The sequence below is a fragment of the Pituophis catenifer genome, unplaced genomic scaffold (genome assembly GCF_029215685.1).
Source record: "Pituophis catenifer annectens isolate HBS135680 unplaced genomic scaffold, rPitCat1.0.hap2 SCAF_1, whole genome shotgun sequence".
In the NCBI taxonomy this organism is placed as follows: Eukaryota; Metazoa; Chordata; class Lepidosauria; order Squamata; family Colubridae; genus Pituophis; species Pituophis catenifer.
The window spans coordinates 234,993,096-235,015,556 of NW_027256881.1; the positions used below are offsets into that span (position 1 = coordinate 234,993,096).

General features: G+C 38.8%; 1 protein-coding gene across 2 annotated transcripts in view; it reads right to left on the reverse strand.

Annotated features, from left to right (window-relative positions):
• Positions 1 to 15,466, reverse strand: part of GRK2 (G protein-coupled receptor kinase 2) — a 39,999-nt gene extending 24,533 nt beyond the window's left edge. Inside the window, exons 1-3 of one of the 2 annotated variants that reach the window (XM_070957232.1) lie at positions 14,752 to 15,466; positions 4,725 to 4,801; positions 440 to 513 (exon numbers count right to left, since the gene is read on the reverse strand). In XM_070957232.1, coding sequence (XP_070813333.1) covers positions 440 to 513; positions 4,725 to 4,801; positions 14,752 to 14,864 — 264 coding nt within the window. In that variant the 5' untranslated portion in view covers positions 14,865 to 15,466. The remainder of the gene's footprint in view (positions 1 to 439; positions 514 to 4,724; positions 4,802 to 14,751) is intronic. The other variant, XM_070957241.1, reaches the window with a different exon arrangement.
• Between the last annotated feature and the right edge of the window lie 6,995 nt (positions 15,467 to 22,461).

Genomic DNA, 22,461 nt, shown 5'->3' on the forward strand with positions numbered 1-22,461 from the left:
AAGGCACTTCATCTCCTAATTACCTCCAATATGTAAAAGGGGCTCGGAATCACTTGTTTCTAGGAAGCCAAAGTCTAAAAGCAATATTCTGTGGTATAAAGACAATCAAAGCAAAGGGCTCTGTTCAATAATTTTCAAGTGGGTTTCTACTCCCCACAGCCCCAAATCTAGGTTCCCCTAAGCTTCAGGAGCAGATTTGGGAAGTATGAAGGAAGGGGCGTGCATTAGGATAGAAAAATCTATTCCACTAGCAGTGTTGTTTACCGTTTTGGGGAATGCATTTCACCTTGATTTTGCTCTTAATGCTTATACCTTCCTCCTCCCAAGAGAAGTGTATCTCTATCCATTTCAAAACGTAATGTATTCTTTGTTTGCTAGGCTAAAGAAGGTAACAATGTTTGAATATTAGAATAATTTTTGTCCATAGTTATTGCCTCACCTCTTCATAGAACTCCACCAGTGGTTTGGCCTCCTCTACCTGATTCAAGCAGAAATCTCGGAATAGGAGGAACCCTAAAATATACAAAAAGTCAGCAAAATGAAATTCATATGTCATTAACTCCTTCAACATATTTAACAAACTGCTCCTAGTCTCATTTATCATTTCTACTGTAGTAATCCAGGACTCATATGCCATCCTTGACTACTTATACCCTTAATGTATGCAGGGAGAAACTGAATAACACAGAGAATAGGATAGGATGCTGAAAATGGTTATAAAATGATCTACAATTGCCACATTGCCTTAAAAGCAGGGATCTTCTATTGCTGGATGGATCAGAAAGCCCTTCTAGTCTCACAAGATGCTTCCAAATTAAGGCAGCCACAAGCCATTAAATAATCAACATCTGTTACAATTGCCAAGGCTGAGAAATTAAAACCTGCAGTGGGGCAACTTCTTTTCTTCTCTTATCCAATTAATTGCTATTTTGGAGTAAAGGGTTTCAGTCAATAGCAAAGAATAATGCCATGGAAAGCCAGGGCAGAAACTACAATTGCTTTGATTCCTATTTCCTCAGCAGTTCTTTTAAAATGAATACTGAATACTCTGAAGCTACGGCTGATTTTGCAATGATTTTTTGAGTAAGCCACAATTGGTTTATACAAAGTAAAACATAAACAATGGTTTACAAAGGCAAAATTCAGTAACATACGAAACCACATATCATGGATAGAGTTTCAATTGGCATGAGATATGAATTCAATATCTCTGCGTAGCAATTGACAATCCCAGAAGATGCATGATAGTGATGACTATCCATATGTCTATCAAAGTACTGGTCTACTGTCTCCAAATAAAGCAGGTTTCATCTAACCTGCCATTGTTTATCCCTTCCAATATATTTTATCTTCTATGAAAATGCATAAACTTTTTCTGTAAATCAACAGCAATTTTTTTACAGTTGCCAGAACAGGGCTGCAAAAATCTGGCTTATATTGTATCACTATCTTTCAATTTTACAGTCGTCCAGAATATTGGTCTACTACTAGTCTTTTAACAGTAATATAAGAGGAAAAAATTAATGAATTTGGAATCGTTTATGTATCATGCATCAGCCCACTGAAAAAAAATAATCGGATTGCTGCCAGTAGCAAACAGCCTCTGTTCAGACAAAGCTGAAAACCACAGACATCTTAGTCCCAAGAAAGAGAGGAGCCTGAGATTTCTAACAAGAAACATTTAGATATTTTTATTTCTATAAAAGGCATATAATTTCAGTTTTATAGGCTACATAAAAACTGTGGAAAATCATGAGATGTCATTAGATTTGCTTGCTTTTTTTTTTTCTTTCCTCAATTATTTCATCTTTATGCCAGGAAAAGATTCCCGTGGTTAATTTTTGCAGGTCAAATGCACAGAATATCAGTAAAAAGTCAATGACAGTTCCCAAGCTTGTTGGTCCCTCTTCGATTGTTAAGTCATTAGTCACAAATGTTCTAAGATTCCAATAATCAAAAGCACATACCTAGAGCAACTTGGAAAGCTGTTATAGCTTCCCAACCTATATAACTGCATCGTTTTTGAAAATATTAGAACCTGTGAATAATCCTAATTCATAGATTATTTAATTAATATTCTATATTCAAACGTCACTCTAAACTGTAAATTACTTATGCAGGGTAGGTTCACATAAAATACTGAACAAGAAACTAGTGAGCGTTGCCTACTCTGCTATATAAACCCAAGTCATATTAGTTGACGGTTCAATATATCATGTGTGACCAGAACATGGAGTGCACTGAGAACTGAACTCATGGCTCTGTTAATTAAGGATGTGTTATTGTGCAAACATAGCCACACCAGCAAGCTACAGTTTTGCCTCATGTGTTGTGTAAAGCCAACCTCAACAAAATACTAATCCAGGAGTCTCACCCCGCCAGTGTTAGAAAGAGAGCAACTGAAACTGGACATTTAAAAACTATTAATCCCTGCATCACTTATTAATGTTTCAAGCATAGCAGGCACCATCTTCTGCTTCTTGTTCCCTCCCCTGCTCACTCACTGAGGTGCAGGCTGATCAATTTCAATTTCAGTTTGTGGCTCAACAGCTCCCAGTGACCCTATCGGCCTACACTTCCCCCAAGTGCAAGGGGAGATTGCTGAGGTTAAAAAACTATTGAGAAAGCAATACAACCAGGAGAGAGACAGAGAATAGGCAAAATTGGGATATATCATGCGGAAACCACAAGTGGCCGTGGGTGTGGGAGGAAGCAAGAGCATTTCCTGTTGGGGCGGGGTGTAATAACGGAAAGGGGAAACAGTGCTAGAGTACTTGCTGTTGCCTGGTTGAGCATGGGCAACAGTCCAGTATCACCCAGTGAGTCGTTGACCAATAGCCACTACTCAATCCCAAATTTGTGTTTTCAGTACCTTTTATGAAACTTTATTTTATGTAAATTTCAGTCTTCTCTCAGTTATTTATAGCTGGAGCAAATAGATCCTTCCTTTTTCCAGAAGGACAGAAGTATTGGGTGTAATGGTTTCACACTCCCCCCGCCCCTTATTCTGGGCAGGATCCTGTGTCTTCAACATAAGACAAACAGAAATTCAGTAGGTAAATTCTCCCCATCAATTTTTCTATAGAGGCAAATATTCCACCTGCTGAAATATTTACTCCTTTCACAGCTGTTGATGGTATAGACATTCTGAAAGAAAAGCTTGACAGTTTTGATTCCTAAAGGTTCTTGCTTCTTTAAGAACTGCAGAAGAGAAATTTCCTCCAGTGCAGATTTTCTGTTGACTGCAGTGAAGAGAAAAAACTGCAGGGAGAAACATTCTGCTTGCTGTGCAACTCTTAAAAGCACAGACACCTATAAAGATTATACTGTGCATAATCTACAGACCTGGAATTCCAAGAGGAAAGGCATGTTCATGTACTTCCAACCCAGATATTTTAAATGCTTTCCCCTTCCAACAGCAGAACATGCATGATTTGACATGCTACACACTATTTGGACTGTTGTAAGAACCCAGAAAACTGGGTGACTTAATCAAGTAAATGATAGTTAACGTAGATAAGCATATCATGCAAACATCACAAATATTTACCAAGTGAAGCAAGCACTTTTCCAAACTAACGGAAGAGGAAACAGACACCATTGTAATGAAGACAAGAGGAAGCAAGTTTCTTTGCAGACTTCAGCTATTTATTCTCTTCTCCATTTTTTTCCTTTTTAATAGAGGCTTTAAGCTCATCTTGAATTGCCTGGTTGGTGTGCATCAACATGGAAGGCTATGTTACCAGACTGAATGGATTTCTCTAAGTAAGGCAACATTTTTTTACCTGGTACAGCATTTGTCCGTTTGCAGTTCTATGATGTGATACATCCTACCATTCAAAAGCCCTTTCTCTCATGCAACTTTCAAGATACAAAACATCAGTTTCCTTTATCATCTTGGAATAGCCCTACCACTTTTATTAAGACAATGGAAGTTATAATCCTCACCAAAAGGAGCATCAGGATAGGGTAGGCAAAAGACTTGTTACCTCTACATTTAAATGAAGGTGGCCAAGGCTGCTCTAAACTGTAGCAGTGACTTAAAAAACTAAGATTATATCTTCTCCTTGAATCAAAGGATATAACCTTTTTTCAATTTGCATTATGAGTTTCCCTTTCCCTTTTTATTTTGGTCAGCTATGTGTTTGTTACCATAAAAATTATGTTGAATGAAAGCTATGAAATAAAAACTGAGTAAAAAATATGCATAGCTAGATTGATTGGTTTCAGGTCAGAAGTTTGATCTCTAACAACCAAAACCATATGTTGGTTGTGTTTGCCTAACTTGTTTATTCAAGGTAAATTAAGCTGTGATTGCACAATTCAGGCTGTTTGCAAATCATTCTAAACCTGAAATCGTGGTTAGCAAACTGTACTGGATGTATTCACACAATATGTTATGCCAAAACAAAATTACTTTATAGCTTGAGTTGATGATTTGCTTCATGCAACATCCTACCCTATAATGCCATTTGTTGATTCAGTTTTAGACTTTGTATGTAGTTCAACTTGTTACGCAAACACAATCACACTTAACCATAAAGTAATCTCACAGTTCATATAATATGTTAAGCTAAAAAGTACCTGGGTAATTTACAGATTATTGTGTCATGCTGCAGCCACTGAGTAAGCAGCTCTGCAGATTTCCAATTCCATTGAACCTTCCTTGTTTTAGATAATGTATCTAGCTGAACATATAGCCATGCAAAGATTCTAATACTTACCAATCTTTTGAGAAAATATCTTGTCAAAGGTGACTTCACCTCGATCCTCCAAGTATTTCTGCATAACACTGCGGATGCTGCCAAGAGAAGGCACACAAGGAAAGTTAATTATGAAATATCTTTTTAGCTTGGTGTATTCTCTCCAAAGTCTTTTCCCAAAGCATCTTAGAAACTAGCAAATTTAGTATTTCTGATACTGGGAAGACTCTACACAGATTAGGTGTGTCTACCTTGGTGCTAGTTTTATTGAAGAGACTTCTCCAAATATGACTGACAAATTGTCATCTAGCAATATGCTTGAATCTAAAATATGTAGAGAGCTCTAGATTAAGGAAAACTTTTTAAATCATCATCTTCAACAGAAAATATTTGACCACTTGTGTACTAGCTATTCTGTTTTAATTTTAAAGAAGAATGCTGTTCCTCTTTTGCGCTATTTCTAACCATAAAAAAGAAGGTACATTTGCAATAGGGATGTACTATACTTCAGATATGAAGCTGAGAAGGTGTCCTGCATTGGACATGAATGTATTTGTAGATCTCTCCTCAAAGTACCTGTATCTTTTCTTGGGTGTACATAGTAACTCTGCAATCCCACAGAAAATGCAGTATTCGTCTCAGGTAAGGAGGCACACAGATGCCTGCTCCAATGTACACTGTCACACCCTTTTAGCATTTAGTCAGTAGATAATTACTATAAAGAAAATGTGGCATTTCTAGAATGGCATTTAGATCTGAGAGATTAATTTTCAATAAAATAAAATATGTAGGGTCACCTCTTTCAAATGTGTAAAAAAGTAAACTGGGGTCATATTCCAGTATTGTACTGAAACAGAGCCATGTTCATTTTTCTAGGTGGTTTATCAAAAGAAATGACCACAGGTATTCCTTGACTTACAACTGCTTAGCAACAGTTTGAAGTTATGACAGTCTTCAAAAAAAGTAACTTACGACCTGTTCTTGAAGTTATAGCCATAGCCCCACCCCTGCAATAACATGATTGCAATTCAGGTGATTGGCAACTGGCTTGCATTTATGATGATTGCGGTGTCTTGACGTAACGTGATCACAATTTGCAACCTCCCCAATTAATTGGGAAAGCCAGATTCGCTTAAGAACCATATGATTCGCTTAAAGAACCACAGTAAAAATGATCATAAAATTGGGTTCAGTCACATAATGACTCAATTAATGACTGCATTGTTAGTGGCCAAAATCCCTCTACCTACTTTTGTCTTACATCAAAGATTATCTGTAAGGAAGATGTAAACTGCCAAACATGATATTGGGACAGAGTATCTTTGGGCTGAAAATGAGCCAGAAATTTCAAGTTACAAAGGTACCTCAATGATGAGTTGGCAAGACGTTTAGGTGGCAATGTGGAAAACATACTACTGTATAATAGCTTCTCCACTAGCTAGACATGATAAGTTAATGTATTACAAGGTATCGAAACTCTGATTTTAAACTTTTGCAATCTTTTTGAGATAATCCAAGGCCTTACTTCCTCTGTAAATATCTGCGTCTGTGGTACAATTTTATTTCCCTCACAGAGAACAGCTGGATTTCTGAACTGTGAGAGCTCATTTTTTATTTCCAAAAATTAAAAAAAATCTGCATTGGCATCCTCCTATTACAGTCTTCAGTACAGTTATTCAAAAATTCCTCAATAGCTTCAATGTCACCTACCCATGTTTACCCTAAAACTATGTGATTTCATGACTTTTTGTCTTTGAGAATTATGTATAACCTGAAACTATGTTAGATGGATTTTTTTAATGAAAATAATGTGTCCATCTTAGAAGGTATAACATATTCTAATCTATCACAAATGTGACAAGACAGCATTCCTAACACCTATAATTCATAACTAAACCTAACTTAACATTCCTTAATAATTATGCCTGTGATGCTCTGGTCAGATTATGAATGTACAATCATTACTCCATTTATGTACAGAAGTTAAACCTTCTTAGCTTCTAGACAGCTACCGTACTTTGTGCTCAAGCTAAGCTGGAAACAGAAACAAGCTTGCCTAATTTCCTGAGGTAAACAAAAGTAAACCAGTGTTTCGCAACCTTAGCAACATTAAGATATTGTAGATATCAAGATATGTAGACTTCAATTCCCAGAATTCCCTAGCCAATTGGTCTAGACCAGGGGTAGGCAAATGTGGCTCTTTTACAACCTGTGGACTTCAACTCCCAGAATTCCTGTGATAGCTTACCTTAGCTGTCTCAGGAATTCTGGGAGTTGAAGTCCACAGGTTGTAAAAGAGCCACATTGGCCCACCCCTGGTCTAGACAACCAGAAAAGTTTTAAGGAAGATTACTGGAAGCACAAACTGATAATAAAAAACATGTTAGATGAGAAACTCCTAATTTCTAGTAATTTCACATCAGTGGGAAGACCGGTTATAGTTTTTTCAATGACAACTGTTGAAATGCAAAAGTTGAGCACTTGCTGATAAGGTTTAATAGTAATTATAGAAGGTTTAGGAATTTGATCCTAGGACTGACTCCTTGCCTCAATTTTTTCTTAGTAAATTAGGGCACAGCAAAAGCTATTGAGAATGTTAGTTAATGAGAGGTAGTTACTACTAAAAATAATCAGCTAGATGTTGAAAATGCTTTTACTCACATATAGGCCATTGGGAAGGAAATAGGAAATTACTTGCAAATAACCCTGAAAATATCGGAGCTCCTTTTAAAAATATTTTTGGACAGGGAGATTTAAAATACTGGGTTTAACTTCAGTACTGACTCATTAACTCAGGAGCTCTGAAACAGTGGTGGGTTTCTACCGGTTCGCTTCAGTTTGCGCGAACCAGTAGCGGTGGGAGGCTCCGCCCACCCGCCCATCATAACGGATGGTCTGCGTATGCACAGAAGCGGCACGCATGTGCGTAAAGCAAGTGCATGTGAGGGGGTCAAAATTACGAACCAGTAGCGAAGGTAAATGGAACCCACCACTGCTCTGAAAGTGTAAGTTGTACCTTATGGAAGGGGTGTGCAACTTTCCTGAGGTTTGTGTGCAGCCAAACCAGGATTTTTGCCATATGTGTATTTATATACCACCCAGATCTCTGTGTGAGATAGATGAGTGGCTTCTAAATGTGATAAATAAAATTTTGCTATTTTTTTGTCAGGACAAGCAAAGAGCTCTAGCTTTGCAAGAACACTGGTTTGCACATCCAAAGATGGATCTTATCAAAAAGTGATCCCATTCATTCTAGACAAACTGGCAGCCAGTTTTTCCAAGGAAATCTGAAGCAAGTTCTGACAAGTTGCCAACTCTGTATTTCTCCAGCTTGCACACTTGAATCTGGATCATTGCTCTGCAATGGGTAAGCCAGCAGCTCCCTCGCTGAACAAGTAGTGGAGAAAGTGCAAGCATACCCCAACAAAACTCAAGCTTTGCAGTTTTCTCTGTTCTGTATATTAAAAACTGAATCACACTCAAAAATTTGCTCCTGCTCTGCCAGCAGACACTGGCAGGGAGCTTACTCTTTTGTTAAATTTATACCTCACCATGCCTTCAAGAGCGCCTAATGGCTTATATGGCCATTACATTTCATCGTATCCCCACAATACCACCCCTCTAAAAAAAAAAGTGCATTCAGAGATAATAGCTGGCCCAAATTTACCCAATGAGTTTTTAAGGCTAAGAACAGACTTGAACTTGGATCTCTCACATTTTGACCCAAATTATAACGATTACGCCACCAAAACCTGGAGATAATTTTGACACGGTTCCAATTTTAAGTGTGCAACGCTCATGCATACACGCATACATAAAACCGAGCTCAGTCTTGTTCAGCCTTGTTCTGCAAAGTCAGAATTTTCTACAGTTGGTGGAGTAAAGATCAACTATTGATTAAAAATAAACGTGCTACTACAAAGGAAAGTGGCTATATTAAAAATAAAAAACCTCAGAAATTATGCAAAGATCACTCTTATAAAAAATAAGATTGTAAACTGTTATTTGCAATGTAATGTTTTTATTTGATAAAGTGTTATCATTTTCTTTATTTGATAGATGAAAATGTATTTCTTAAAAATGTTGTATTCATTGCCCAGTCAAGCTGAAAATGATAATTTTATCCCAGGAGGTCACACAAATTCATTTATCATTTAGGGGTCAAAGCACAGCAATGGATGAGGGCCCCTGCCATGACTAATCACAGAAAAAGGAAATAAATGCATAGAAAATAGCCTGTTTCCCTTAACAGGAAAAAAACAACAACACCCTCCAACGCAGTAACAAATATATATGAAAACTTTTATTACTTGTTTTATAATCTTCTCTTTCATCATGAAGTGCTAAATTCTGCCCTTTCAAAAATGCTATGCCCATGTTATAGTAACACATTTCTAGCATCTGTGTACAACCTGCAAGACATTGACAAGTGGTTGCCGCAAATAACGGGATCTAGATTGCTACAACTCTTGGTCTGTGTTGCAATTGCTTCTGTTGTAGACGATCCAACGGGTTTAAAACCCGAGAAGGTACCATTTCCTGAAAGCTGCAATGATTCGTCAATTCTAGGCAGAAGTGATGCGAAAACGACACTTGAAGTTGCTAAGGTAGGAACTGCAGAATATCAGAATCTACTGAAAGCGGACGAAACTGTTCCATAATTAGAATTATGAAAGACTGCTGTGCCTATTCTGCATTCTGATATAGCCCAACCTTGTCCACTCTTCATATGTGTTGAACTATAGTTCCCATGACACCTAATGAGAATTCCCTATAGTCCCAGCTGCTGTAAAGTATGGGAACTGCAGTCAAATACATCAATAGGATGTACAATTGGAGAAAGAGTTGTAGTGAAAAGCCCACTACACAAGGTAATTGCTCAAGGGGGACTATTTGCATAATTTTGATTTTCTTGGAATAAAGTAGAATTCAATGCAATCTGTAAAATGTTGATTTTGCTCTCTCAAGAGAACAATACGATTCTGAGCAGTTTTGAACATTATCTCTTGCAATTAGTATGGCAGCAATTTCCTTGTCTAAATTATTAATATTGTGTGATTTATGAGCCAGAGTAATGAGATTGGGTGGTGAGAAATTTGGATTAAACAATCAACTACAAAATCCACGGTGTAGCTGAGGCCATGTTATATCTTGCTCTAAAGTAGCTCAACAGATCCACAGTTCCCAAAGTACCAAGACACTACACGGTAATACTCAATAGTCTGTCAAACACCATACAAGTTATGAAAAAAACTGAGACATTAAGGCAGGGGTGTCAAAATCAATTTCATTGAGGGCCACATCAGGGTTGTGTTTGACCTTGGGGGCATGGCCAGCTCAACATCACTTGTGTTGGGGGTGCCTGTGGTGCAGTGGTGGGATTAAAATTTTTTTACTACCGGTTATGTGGGCGTGGCATGGCTTGGTGAGCGTGGCTTGGTGGGCATGGCAGGGGAAGGATACTGTAAAATTTCCATTCCCACCCCACTCCAAGGGAAGGTTACTGCAAAATCCCCATTTCCTCCCGATCAGCTGGTACTCGGGAGGCAGAGAATAGATGGAGGTGGGGCCAATCAGAGGTGGTATTTACTGGTTCTCTGAGCTACTCAAAATTTCCGCTACTGGTTCTCCAGAACTGGTCAGAACCTGCTGAATACCACCTCTGCTGTGGTGGCCCGAGTGCTCTACCAGAAAAAACGGGTTCACAAGCTCCGTTTTCAGCTGCGCCGGCTCCTGCAACCCTCAGCCAACTAAAATGGAGCTTGCAAGGGCCATGTGCAGCTCACCTGAGCTCCGTTTTCACTGGTTGAGGGTTGCAGGAGGCTGTTGCAATGAAAAATGGAGCTTCCAAAGGCTGCGTGCGGCTCTCCCATTTTTGCTGGCAGAGGCACCATGGGCTGGTCCTTCACTGTTTCCAGGGCAGTCCTGCAGGCCAGAATTAAGCACCCGGCGGGCCAAATCCGGTCCGCAGGCCTTGAGTTTGCCACCCCTGCATTAAGGGTACCATGAAACGAGAAAGACTTCAAATATTTTCAAGAATATCAACAGCATGTGCACCGGGCAGCTACTCTTCCTGTTTCCAGTGTGCACATGTGCCAAGTGGTCTTTGCACGCGCATGCGCACCAGAACCTGGAAGACCAGGTGGCTCAGAAGATTATCTTCCCGGTGCACACATGCAGTTAGTCCTCAACTTACAACCATTTATGTGGGGGCCATTCAAAGCCATAATAGCACTGAAAAAACTGACTTACAACCAGTTCTCACACGTATGACCGTTGGAGCAATCCCCAGTCACATGATCAAAATTGAAAATTGGCATGTATTTCTAATAGGTACAATATCCCTGGATCATATGATTGCTATTTGCAACTGTCCCAGCTAGATTGCTTAACAACCCTATGATTCATTTAATTGCAGTCATCTGCTTAACAACCGTGGCAAAAAAGATTGTAAAAGGTGCAACTTGCTTAATAACCATCTTGTTTAGCAAAGACATTCTGATCCCAATTGTTGTCATAAATTGAGATCTACCTCAATCTTAGGCAGAATTTTTACTCCAGATCAGAATAGAAATACTGTCCCAATATCACATGTGGTGGACATGTAACCGTTCCCCCGCCATTAAAAAAGAGGATTGGAAAATATGCACACAATCATTCAGAGAATCTCAGAAATCAAACTCAAAACTAAAACAATTATTTTTATTATGTATAATTTTAGAACATACCAATGAAAAACACCATAATTCATTAAGATATATACTCACGCCTGTGAGTACAAACTGCACAACACTGGAAAAAAGACATAGTACCAAAGGTATCTCCTTGGGAACTCAAACTTGGAGAAAACACAGCAATGGCAAAATTAACCATATACATAATAGAAATTTAGTAAATATAAGAAAGAATGATTTTCATATATACTATATATCAGACAGCAAGTAAGTACAAACATAGTTTGTAAGTATGTACAAGAATGGTTTCTACATCTATGTTTATAAATACTGTAAATTGTTTAGAGTATAAAGAAGGGGAAATTCAGAAATCAAATAGTTATCTAAACTATTTTTAGTGGTTTTTCTCTTTTTTAGTATGCACAGATAACACTAAGGGAGAGATTTGGCATTAAGCTCAGTGGTTTATACTTTTTCATATAAAAAAAAAACCTCAATGTACTTCATTTGGTATGGTCAACCTTCATTAATGTTATCCTGAGCATTAATTGTTTAACTTCAGTAATTGTCTTGTCCAACTTGTTGACATATCTTCTTGATGTATCCTTTTGTTTAAAAGAAAAACAGTTCTGACCTAAAATCCAGCACCATTTTTGAAGCAACTGTTTGTTTAACAACAGCAACATTTAAACAAGAGCAAGAGCATATTTTAAAAAATGTATATTGCCGTATATTTATTTGAGGTGCAATAAAAATTAAATAAATAATAAACCACAAGATTCTTAGTGCTGTGGCTTTCCAATTGTCACAATGAAAACAACAATTCTCATATTTCACAATACAGATCAAGCAAACAAATAAAGAAAAAATAATGGAAAGCTACTTGGTCATGTATCTATCCAAGAAGAAATGTTTGAGACGAGAATGTGCAGGGTCCTTACTGCCAGTGGTTCCAATAAATCATGTGTATCTAGATGCTTGAGAATTAACCTTGTGGCCTTCAGAAATCTGACAGTCAGCTTTGACCGGGATTGCTCTCCCATGCCAAGATCACATCAAGCAAAGCAATCACAAAAATCAATACAGGGGACAACTATTCAGCACATCTTCTAATCTACAATCTAGGTATTTAAAGACTGGTTAAATATCAGAAAAGTTTCTGACATGTTATGCCCTATCCATGATTGCCCAAAGCATAATAAAATATGCATAAAACAATTCTACAAATAAGCTTTCTTCTGCAATGTGATTTAGGCTGAATTATGTCCAAGGCCTACCCCTTTGATGCATTTCCAATATCTGGTTTCAGAAGACATTTAAATTACATCCCTGAATCTGCAAACCTTAGCCCTCATTATTCCATCTGGTTGGAATTCTCCAGTAGAGCTCCTGTTCTGACTGTGACAAAACTTCTCTGCAGGCTTCTTCAATTCCTAACCTTCTTTTAGAGCCTTGCTCCACTGATTAGTAATTTGGCCTTTTTTTTGGGGGGGGGGGGGGACATTTTCATTTTAGGATTTCCTAAAATGAAAATCTTGTTGGTGCCTCCTTCTGTGTTTAGATCTACCCTTAAGATCATCTGTTTCCCATGCTTCTATATCAGGGTGGCTGCAAGACTGAGAAAACTGAAGACCTTTCTAATGAGTTTAGAAGAGAATATAAGTGGGAACATGCCACCAGTAATACCATTGGTACAAAGTTTGAATAGAATTGGTACTTAAATGAGGATAAATATAATTCTGCAATTCCTGTTAAATTGTTGTACACTGCCCAAAGTTACTTCCAGTGAGATAGGTGGCTATATAAATTTGATTAATAAATAAATATTCTGTATGCCTGTGACTTAGCCAAGAGAGTTGCCAGAGAAGTGTTACTATCCAAGTTGGGGACGAAGGGTAAAGGCTGCTGGTTGACTCTCCCTGCTTTAAGATTGTTTCCTTCCAAGACTGTGGAGGAACAGCATCTAAAGTTCCCATGTGGGCAAGTACTTCCATATTGAAACCAGCAGCATGTGAAGAACACAAAGGTTCCTGGGTCTTTCAAGCATTGCCATGGTTACACATCTGCTTCATCTTCTAAAAGAGCAGCTGCCATTTTTTATCTCCAAGGGTGCTTTCTGCTTTATTTCAGAGACCATCCATTCATCCACCCCTCAATGGTAGGGGAGTGGAGGGAAGCTGTGTCTGAGAAGCCATTGGCCTCAGTTGAGAAAACCCAAGGTTATTGGATGAGGTGGTGTAGAGCAGAATAGGCCAGATGTCACATGGAGGTTGGCAGAAGAAGAGGGAGGTAAGGGGAAGAATAGAAGGCAGCCTGCACTTCCCTATGTGCTGTCGGTGCAGAATGCCTGTCAGGCCCAACCCAGTTGCCCTTGGTAACAGCTGCTGGGAAGCGAGTTAAGGGTTGGCCAAACTAAATTGTGGCCCTCGGATTTCATGTATCAAGACCATTTTCATGTCACCTGACAGTAAAATCCTTACATATGAAGCAAATCTTCTACCAAACGCATTCCTCCTTACTTGTTTTGAGAAAAACTGCACCTTGGTGACCTTGCAAAAGATTTGCAAAGGATTGCAATGTTGTTTGTGCCGCTCTAATTCCCATTTAAGTTTAGAGTGACAACAAGGGGCACGAACGCCTAAGTGCAATCCCATTCCCAATCCACAGTGCTAAAGAAATATAGATGTAAACCTTTGTATTTAAGTGTAGAAGAGATCCTTGTGAGCCAGGCGACAAGGGTCCACTCCCTGAACGGAATACAGCAAAAACATACGGTATATGCAAGTGGCTAGGGCTATCTGAACATAGCTACAACCTTAATGCATGCTCTCTGGACACACAGAGGAGCAGATGCCAGATGGCTCAGAAAAATCATCATATAATTTATTACAGCCTGCCTCTCTGCAGAGATTAATAACCGCTTGTTACACATACATGAGAAACAAAAGGGGGAACTGTGACGTGCAGATAAGGAAAACAGCAGTACCGTGGAAGAGGCTTATTCCTCTATGAAGGTGGCCCAGGAGTCTGCTGTTGTAAGGAATAATGCACCCCCCCCCCAAAAAAAATGGGTCGAATGAAGAACGGGGACACGTGACACTCCTTCCTATTGCCTACGGTTGTAACCCAAAAGATACAACAGGACAGATGCCATTCTTTCCCCCACCGTTTCCTCGGAGGACAAGACGTCTTTCAGAAGGGGCGAGGGAGGCTGGCACGTAGTTCATTTCAAGAGCGCTCTCAAGACAGATGGAGGTTCATACACGCGCCCGCGCACTCACACGGACAGGCAGGCAGGCACCCGGGGCCAACTCCACGGCGCTGGGTTTCCACACCTGCCCTCCCACACCCCCTCCCCCCCCCCCACAGCTCACCTCGGCTCAGGTAGGATGATCTTCTTGCTGGCTCGAGCCGCCGGAGTCGATTTACTTTTCTCCATAGCCATTAAGTAGCTCACATCGGCGAGCACAGCCTCCAAGTCGGCCATCTTGCCAGGAAATATTTTCTTCTTCTGCTTTCCTTTTTTTTTTTTTTTTTCTTTTTCACAATCAATTCTCCGATTATTCCCCGCGGCCTCCGGGGCTCGCCTCCTTCTCTCCTTCTGCCTTGCCGGAGCGGGTGCCGCTGCGCGTGCCGAGGGAGGGGGACCGGGGCGGAGGAGCGGGGATCGGTTTCCCCCCCCCCCAACCCCTCTTACCAACAGACCCACATGATGCCTGTGCGGGAAGCCGCGCGTCCACCTTGTTTCTGCACCGACGCCGCTGGCTCCTTCGCCTGCTTCGCCGCCGCCTTGCCTTCTTTTGGGGCTAGGCGCGCGGTTATGTGTGTACGTACAAGAGGGAGGGCTGCGCTTTCGCTGCCTGTCAAACGCGGAGAGGGAGCGGGGCGCCGCTTTGGAACTCGAGCGCTGAGTCCGTCGGGGTTTCTCTCCCCCGAGGCGGAGCGCAAGCCCGGCCTGGAGGAAAAGGCGCCGTCAAAGCAGCCCCGCGGAAGGGAAGGCAGACTCGGTTCACGCCCGGGCGGGGATTGAAGCTTAGGAGCGGAGCCGGGCTTCCTCCTCCTCCTCCTCCTCCTCCTCGCCCGCGGGATTCCTTCCCCCCTCCCCACCCAGCCTGGCGGGAGCAAAGGTCTCTCTGGGCGCAGCGCTCCGGATCCTTTGGGGGGCAACTTCAACAGCACCCGCGCTGCTGGCGGGCAATAAGAAGAGGTTGCTTTGGACGCCGAAGGAAGTTCGTCGGCCCCAGTGCTGCCCTCCAGAGACTGCGGGCGGGCTTGCAACGTGCTTGCTCGACGCCAGCTTTAGCCTCTCCCCCGCCCCACCACTTCCCGCCCCAAGCAATTTCCATCTCGATGCGAGCACAGCCCGAGGCAGCTCATTGCAATGGGGAAGTGGGGTGGGGGGGACCGCTCCAATCGAGAAACGCTCCGAGGCCTAACGGGGCCGATTCGTACTGTCCTCGGTTGCTGCATAGGCATGCGCAACAAGCCCTTTGCCTAGCATCCTCCTTCAGAGAGGAAAGTTATGAGGCAAAGAAAATAGGTACTGTACAAAGACATTCACGCAAGTGTGAGGAAGAAGGGAGCCAGCTATGTTCACGCATTGGAGGCAGGAGAAGTGGGGCTGACTGATGAGTGTGAGAAGTACCGCATTGAGGCCAAGAAAACAGAAATGGGTCATCAAATCAGCCCAGGGTTCTTACTCAAGGGACAAGCGATCAGGCTCAAATGGTCTTACTTTGAACTCATTAAAAAATAAATATACTTTATTGTCATTATTATGTGAAGATCCAGCTTTTTGGAGAAGACTTATTCTGGGAAAGAATTACAAGAAGAGGATAACTTGATAGAAAGGTGGAATGGACTCAGTTACAGTGGTGATGAGTACACTGGTGGGAGATCTGAAGGACCAGGTTAAGGGCAGATAGCAACTTTTTCTGGTTCTTTCAAATAAGTAATGGAAAAGCCTGATGACTGATTCAGGCGTTTGATATTGTGTGCTCTCTGAAATTATGCCAAGAACAATTTATGACATTTATCTGTGTACAATTTGGATATTCCTTCGGATCAAGATAGGGAGAATTAAGGTGACTGTAATCAAGGAAGAAATCCTTTCTCTGGTTTCAACACACACACACTATCATAATGACTGCAAAAGCCGGTATTGAGCTTCCTGTAGAAATGGAGTATCATCACAGGTGTAATGTTACAAGCAGAGTTTTTGTATACTTGTTTCCAGAAATTCAGTTATTTTTTTCTCAATCCATACAGTAAAGAAGCATCCATCCAATGTAACAGAATCAGCTGATAAAGACACAAATCAACTGTACCAATCATATTTCTTTTTCTTTTTTGCTTGTGATCATATGGATCCTTTGCATCCCTTAAACTATAGTTAGTCATGCCGAAAAGTTGTTAATCCGGTTTTTCAGTATGAACTGGTTGTCACTATGACTAATATGAAATTCAAACCGGATATTTTTTTAAGGAATCTATCACATAGGTTGTGAAGTAACTTCCTTAAACAATCCTGCCTCTCTACTTTTTATTTGCATTTTGCATACCCAGAGTGACCACCATTATTTTATAGATACAGCACATACCCATACAGCTGAGATCAAATATGTGCCCTTCTGAAAGCTGGAAAACTGAAAATGCAGTTGATATTTTCTTTCATCTGAAAAATACAGTTTATTTTTTTCTTAAATTAAAACAGCTTCCTAGTTAAATATTTCAAAGCTTTTTTTTTAGGACTTTGGAAGAGCAATCCAATTCTACATGAGCTTCAAATGAATTGATTCTGCATCAGTTGAGTAAATAGTGATGTGGAACAGCTCTAGAATATGAAACAGGATATGTGGAGCATAGCACTTCACCTTTTCTTTGGACTAAACAACTAAGTACATGTAAACAACAGGTATAAATCATTTGCCAATATAATAGCTTTTATAGTGATTAGGAAATATTTCCATAGGCATCTGGTTAGCCACAGTGGGAAATATTGCTGTAGTCTAGCTAGGCCCTTTGATCTAACCCAGCAAGACTCTTTTTGTACATTTCTAAATATAGCTTGTTAGGCACCTGACTATAACTGACTGTGAAAGTGGGTCAACTTAAATCTTTTTTTTTTTTTTTTTTGCATTGTAAATCACATTGGGCTGGATCGGGTGAAATCCAGCAGGTTCTGGAGAACCGGTAGCGGAAATTTTGAGTAGTTCAGAGAACCGGTAAATACCACCTCTGGCTGGCCCCAGAGTGGGGTGAGAATGGAGATTTTGCAATATTCTTCCCCCAGGAGGGGGAGGGAATGGGGATTTTGCAGTATTCTCCGGGAATGGGGTGGAAATAAGAGATTTTGCAGTATCCTTCCCCTGCCATGCCCACCAAGCCATGCCCACCAAGCCACACAAAGCCACATCACGCCTACCAAGCCACGCCCACAGTAGTAAAAAAATTTGAATTTCACCACTGGGCTGGATGGCATGTTAAAATTATGTGAACAATATAAAATCTGGTCTGGGCACTACTATAACAATGGATAGAGCAACTTGACAAGTTGCCAGTTTTATATTAATTGTAGCTCAGGTTTGCTTTTAATGTCAACCAGAACAATCACAATACTTCTTTATTAATTATATTGTTTTTAAATTTTGGAACACTATAGATATAGTAACAAAAGTTTTCTTTCACTGTGGTTTAATAAACATGCCTTTGTTTCCAGTGTTCGGTACTCAAGCACAAGAGAGATAATCATTATAACAACCACTTCTTTACAAGCTCTCTTCCCATATCACTGACTGATTTACTCTTGATGATATAACCGATTTGTACTAACAGGGCTCAGAAGAATATACAAATGGACTAACTATTACATCGGAAGTGAATATAAGTGGATTAATCTTAGCTTTTTGTTGTCATAGATTATTAGGTAGCATCTCCAGTTGATGTTACAGTACTCCAAATCCAAGGTTATTAAAATGACAAGATTCTATATTCTGCTCTTGTTTTAATAATGACCAGTGCAATTTTTTTTTAATAAATTGACTTTTTTGAGTTGAGAAAATACTTTATCTCTATTGATTAGTGACTGGAAGCCATTTATTTATTTATTTATTTATTTATTTTTACCCCACCTTTATTATTTTTAAAAATAACTCAAGGTCGCAAACATATCCAACACACCCTCCTCCTATTTTCCCCACAACAACCCTGTGAGGTAAATTGAGCACTGAGAGAGAGTGACTGACTCAAAGTAATCCAGCTGACTTTTATCAGTAAGGCAGAACTTGAACTCAAAGTCTCCCTCTTTTTAGCCTGGTCTCTTAACCATTACACCATAAATAAAAAATAAAAAAGTTAATTTGTGATTTATGGTTTTGATAATTAGACAAAATAGATTATAGAAAAAAGTAATATGATGTAGCTTCAGAGAGAAAAATTAAAATATATTTCTGTGTATAACTCCTGTGAAGAATATTGGAAACCTCTTCTTTATATCTTTTTTTTTCTTTTGTATTTTTTATTCTACTTTTTTTTTCTTTTGCACTTTTGGATTTTTGTTTTTGTTTTCTTTTTCCTTCCTTAGTTGTAGTAGGTAGTTTTACTACAATTACTTTGTGTTAGTTTTTAATCTTCTTGTTTAAAAGTTTTAACAGAAATTATACACAGTATAAATGAATTTTATTTTTGAAGATTCCACTAAACTCAGGTTTTCATTAGGTTTTCTACCATGAATTCATGATCACTTGTTTATCATCCATAAAGACTATCATTATCAATGTGAAATTATAATTTTTTCTCTAATGTATTTCACATTTATTGAATTTCATTTGTCATACTTTGGCTTTTGCTGTAATTTTTGAGAAATGTTTGAATTTTTGAACATTGCTTGGCTGTAATTTATAAATCTGGCAGTTATTTCTCAGCCATAGTTCCATTTTATGTTGCAATAAGTTACAATATTAATCCAGGGTGGGTAGTGTTATTTTTTTCATTACAAGAACAATCTATTGATTTTATCCTATGGTTTATATTTTTAAAAATTTATATTACAATACAGGAGTAAATCCAGTCTTTTTTGTCACGATTTTATAAAGAATTGTTCATGAAATATTTCCTTAAACACGATTTTGGAAATCAACTTTACAATATGCCTTTACCCCTATCTGTTACTGTCATTCATAAAGATCACTAAAAATTAAACAGAAAAGCCATGCTTTTAGTCCAAAATGTCTATGGTTGTATTTAATGAATGCCTTCAATTGATTTAAGTGAAATAGATTATTAATCTAATGGTATTACCATTTTTGTTCTTATTTGGGTTGTTATACTCAACAGAATATACATCTGCATTATGATATTCAAACATTTGGCTAAAATGAGTTTCATAGAACAAAGGCAGATAAATGGTGTTACTTCCTTGTAATTAAAAGCAAGACGGATATAATGAACAATTAGGAAGCTATTTAAACTTTATAGGAAGAGATAAATATGTGGTGATAATGTCCATAATATTTTGGAAAAGTTAAATTGTATATGCAGGAAAAGTTATACAAAACAAGTTTTTAAAGAAAAAAAACCTAAAATACAGCAAGGGGGAAATGGCAATAGAACCTTCAGAAAATTGCTGGTTTCCTTAAAAACTTGAAGTGTCTAATGTTTTACTTGACAACTCTTCAAACACTTCAAAGGAAAGAGAATCCTAGGCCATCAGAGTAAATCTCAGTGGGGTTTACTTCAAAGTAATCAAGCAGAGATTGTGCAGATTGTTGGAGCAGCATGAATTCTGGGAAAATAGTACTTGAATATTTCATCAGATACATTGGGTTTGCTTAGCTTCCAAAAGCTCCTGCAGCAATAAACTCTCTTCCAAGTTGCCTTGGGATTCTTTGCTGCAACAGCGCAAAAAGATGCTTGCCTTTTCTTCCTTAATTTCTATCTGCACTAGAACATTTAAAATGTAGGAATTAATATTTTAAAACCATTCCTCATGATCAGAGCAGCAGCAACCTTCTCTGCAAATACATTTGGAAGAATCCCAGTAAAATCATCCATGTCATCTTTTCCTCGGGAGAATTTAGTGAGGCATCTACATTCCAACCTTGGAATTATCCACAGCTCTCCTCCTTGCTCCTGCAGTTCTGTTTCTCATCATCTGTCAACATAATATAGTAAGTAGGTGTTACTGCAGCAGGGAAATCTAAAAATAATCTTACGTTTGCAACTAACATGAAATCATTCTATGTGAATGTGAGAGGGTAAATCAATGTTTTAGGGACCCACACTAACCCCATAGTAGGTTCCACATTAAACAGTTTCCTTTACTCATCTAATGGTTTTCTCCACTCTAAGTGCTCTCAACACATCCTTGAATCCGCAGAAAACTACCTGTGTGACATTTAGCTCACATTTTAGTAAGATAATGCTCAAGATTTTGCAGTCTAGATCTCAACAGCCCATGGAATGAGAAATGTCAGGTGTACAAACTGGATTCAAAAGAATCAGATACCTGAGATTGCATTGTTAACATATAGTGGATAATGGGGAAAAAAAGGAAGTTTCAGAAAGAAATCTATGTTTGCTTTATGCAAGATACAAAGCTTTTGAGGGTGTAACCACAATAAATTGGTCAAATTATGTTCATTTGATTATAAAAAGTTGGAAGGGACTGAACAATAACAATTCCTGTGTACATTGCCTCTGTTCCCAGCCACTGCTAATCCCCCACATTCATCCAAGGTGATAATGGACAAAAAGTAGTATTTTTTATTCACTCCCTTGAGTTAGAATGGGGGGAGAATATTAGCACTAATACAGCTAAGGGCAACCTAAGATTGGCTTCCTGGTCTAAGGTCAAGATAAAGCAACATTATGGGGCAAGGCAGAAACAAACACATTGTGGGGCATACCTTCATTAAGATATAAGTGTACAAAGGCCCTCATCCAGAATGCAGTTTGTCCATATTGGAAAGAGGAGCAAGTGCCACTTACACTGGTCAGCCCAAATTACGTCAACACTACCTTACAACTGATACCATCCTATGACGTTAGCAGGTTGAAATAGGTATCATAGCTTGGCCAGGAAATTATAATTATAATTAATTAAAATTATAATGAATGCTTTAATAGACTCTAAGGTAGAATATTGTTCTTCCACCTTACTACTTTAATTTTCAAGATCAGCTTTCCTGACAAGGAGTTCAACTTGTAATGGAAAGCCAGCAGGTGGTAAAGAATAGGAAATCAGGAGGAGGTATTCTCTTTTTAGAATAAGAGAAGTCATACCTTCTAATAGATAATCTAACTAGTTACCAGCCAGCAAACCACATCCCGATAATTCCTTTTAGGTGAAAACTTTCCCAGCATTGTTGCCTAATTGTCCCTTAAAATGCTTTTTAAAAATTATTTGATAGTTTTCCTCCTAATTCTTCATCATTGCAAATCTTAAATTTTAGTTTCTATTTCACTTGCTTTTCTTCTTTTTCTGATCTTGCCACAGAGAATATTTCTAAAAATCCTATTTGAATATTATTGATCTAAACATTTGATTATCCAACTGGTTGGAAGTAAGGATTGCTTTGCTATACATAAATTACATATAAGTTATTGTTAAACAGAAATAAAGTTAATAAGTGTAATATTTTAAACAAATTTAATAATTAAATTGCAGTATTCTAATGGTCACCATTAGAATGTCACAGTCATGTGATCTAAATTTCCAATGTTCCTGCCATCTTTTCACAAGCAAAGCCATTGGGAAGCTGGCAGGAAGTTGGAAGTTGCTATAATGTGAGTTCCTGTCTTAATAATTTGCTTCTTGATGGCAACTGAGACTGCCAAAATTGCTGTTGCTAAGTGATGTGATTACATAATGTTACACTTTATAACTACATAATTTAGTGATGAAAATTCTGGTCTCAATTGCCGTTGTAACACAAGGACTATTTGTATGTTTAAATATCATTATAGTCTATCAAAAACTTTCAAACAAAGAGGCATTTTGGAGTACAGGTAGTCCTTGATTTACAACAGTTCATTTAATGACCGTTCAAAGTTACAATGGCACTGAAAAAATTGACTTATGACCA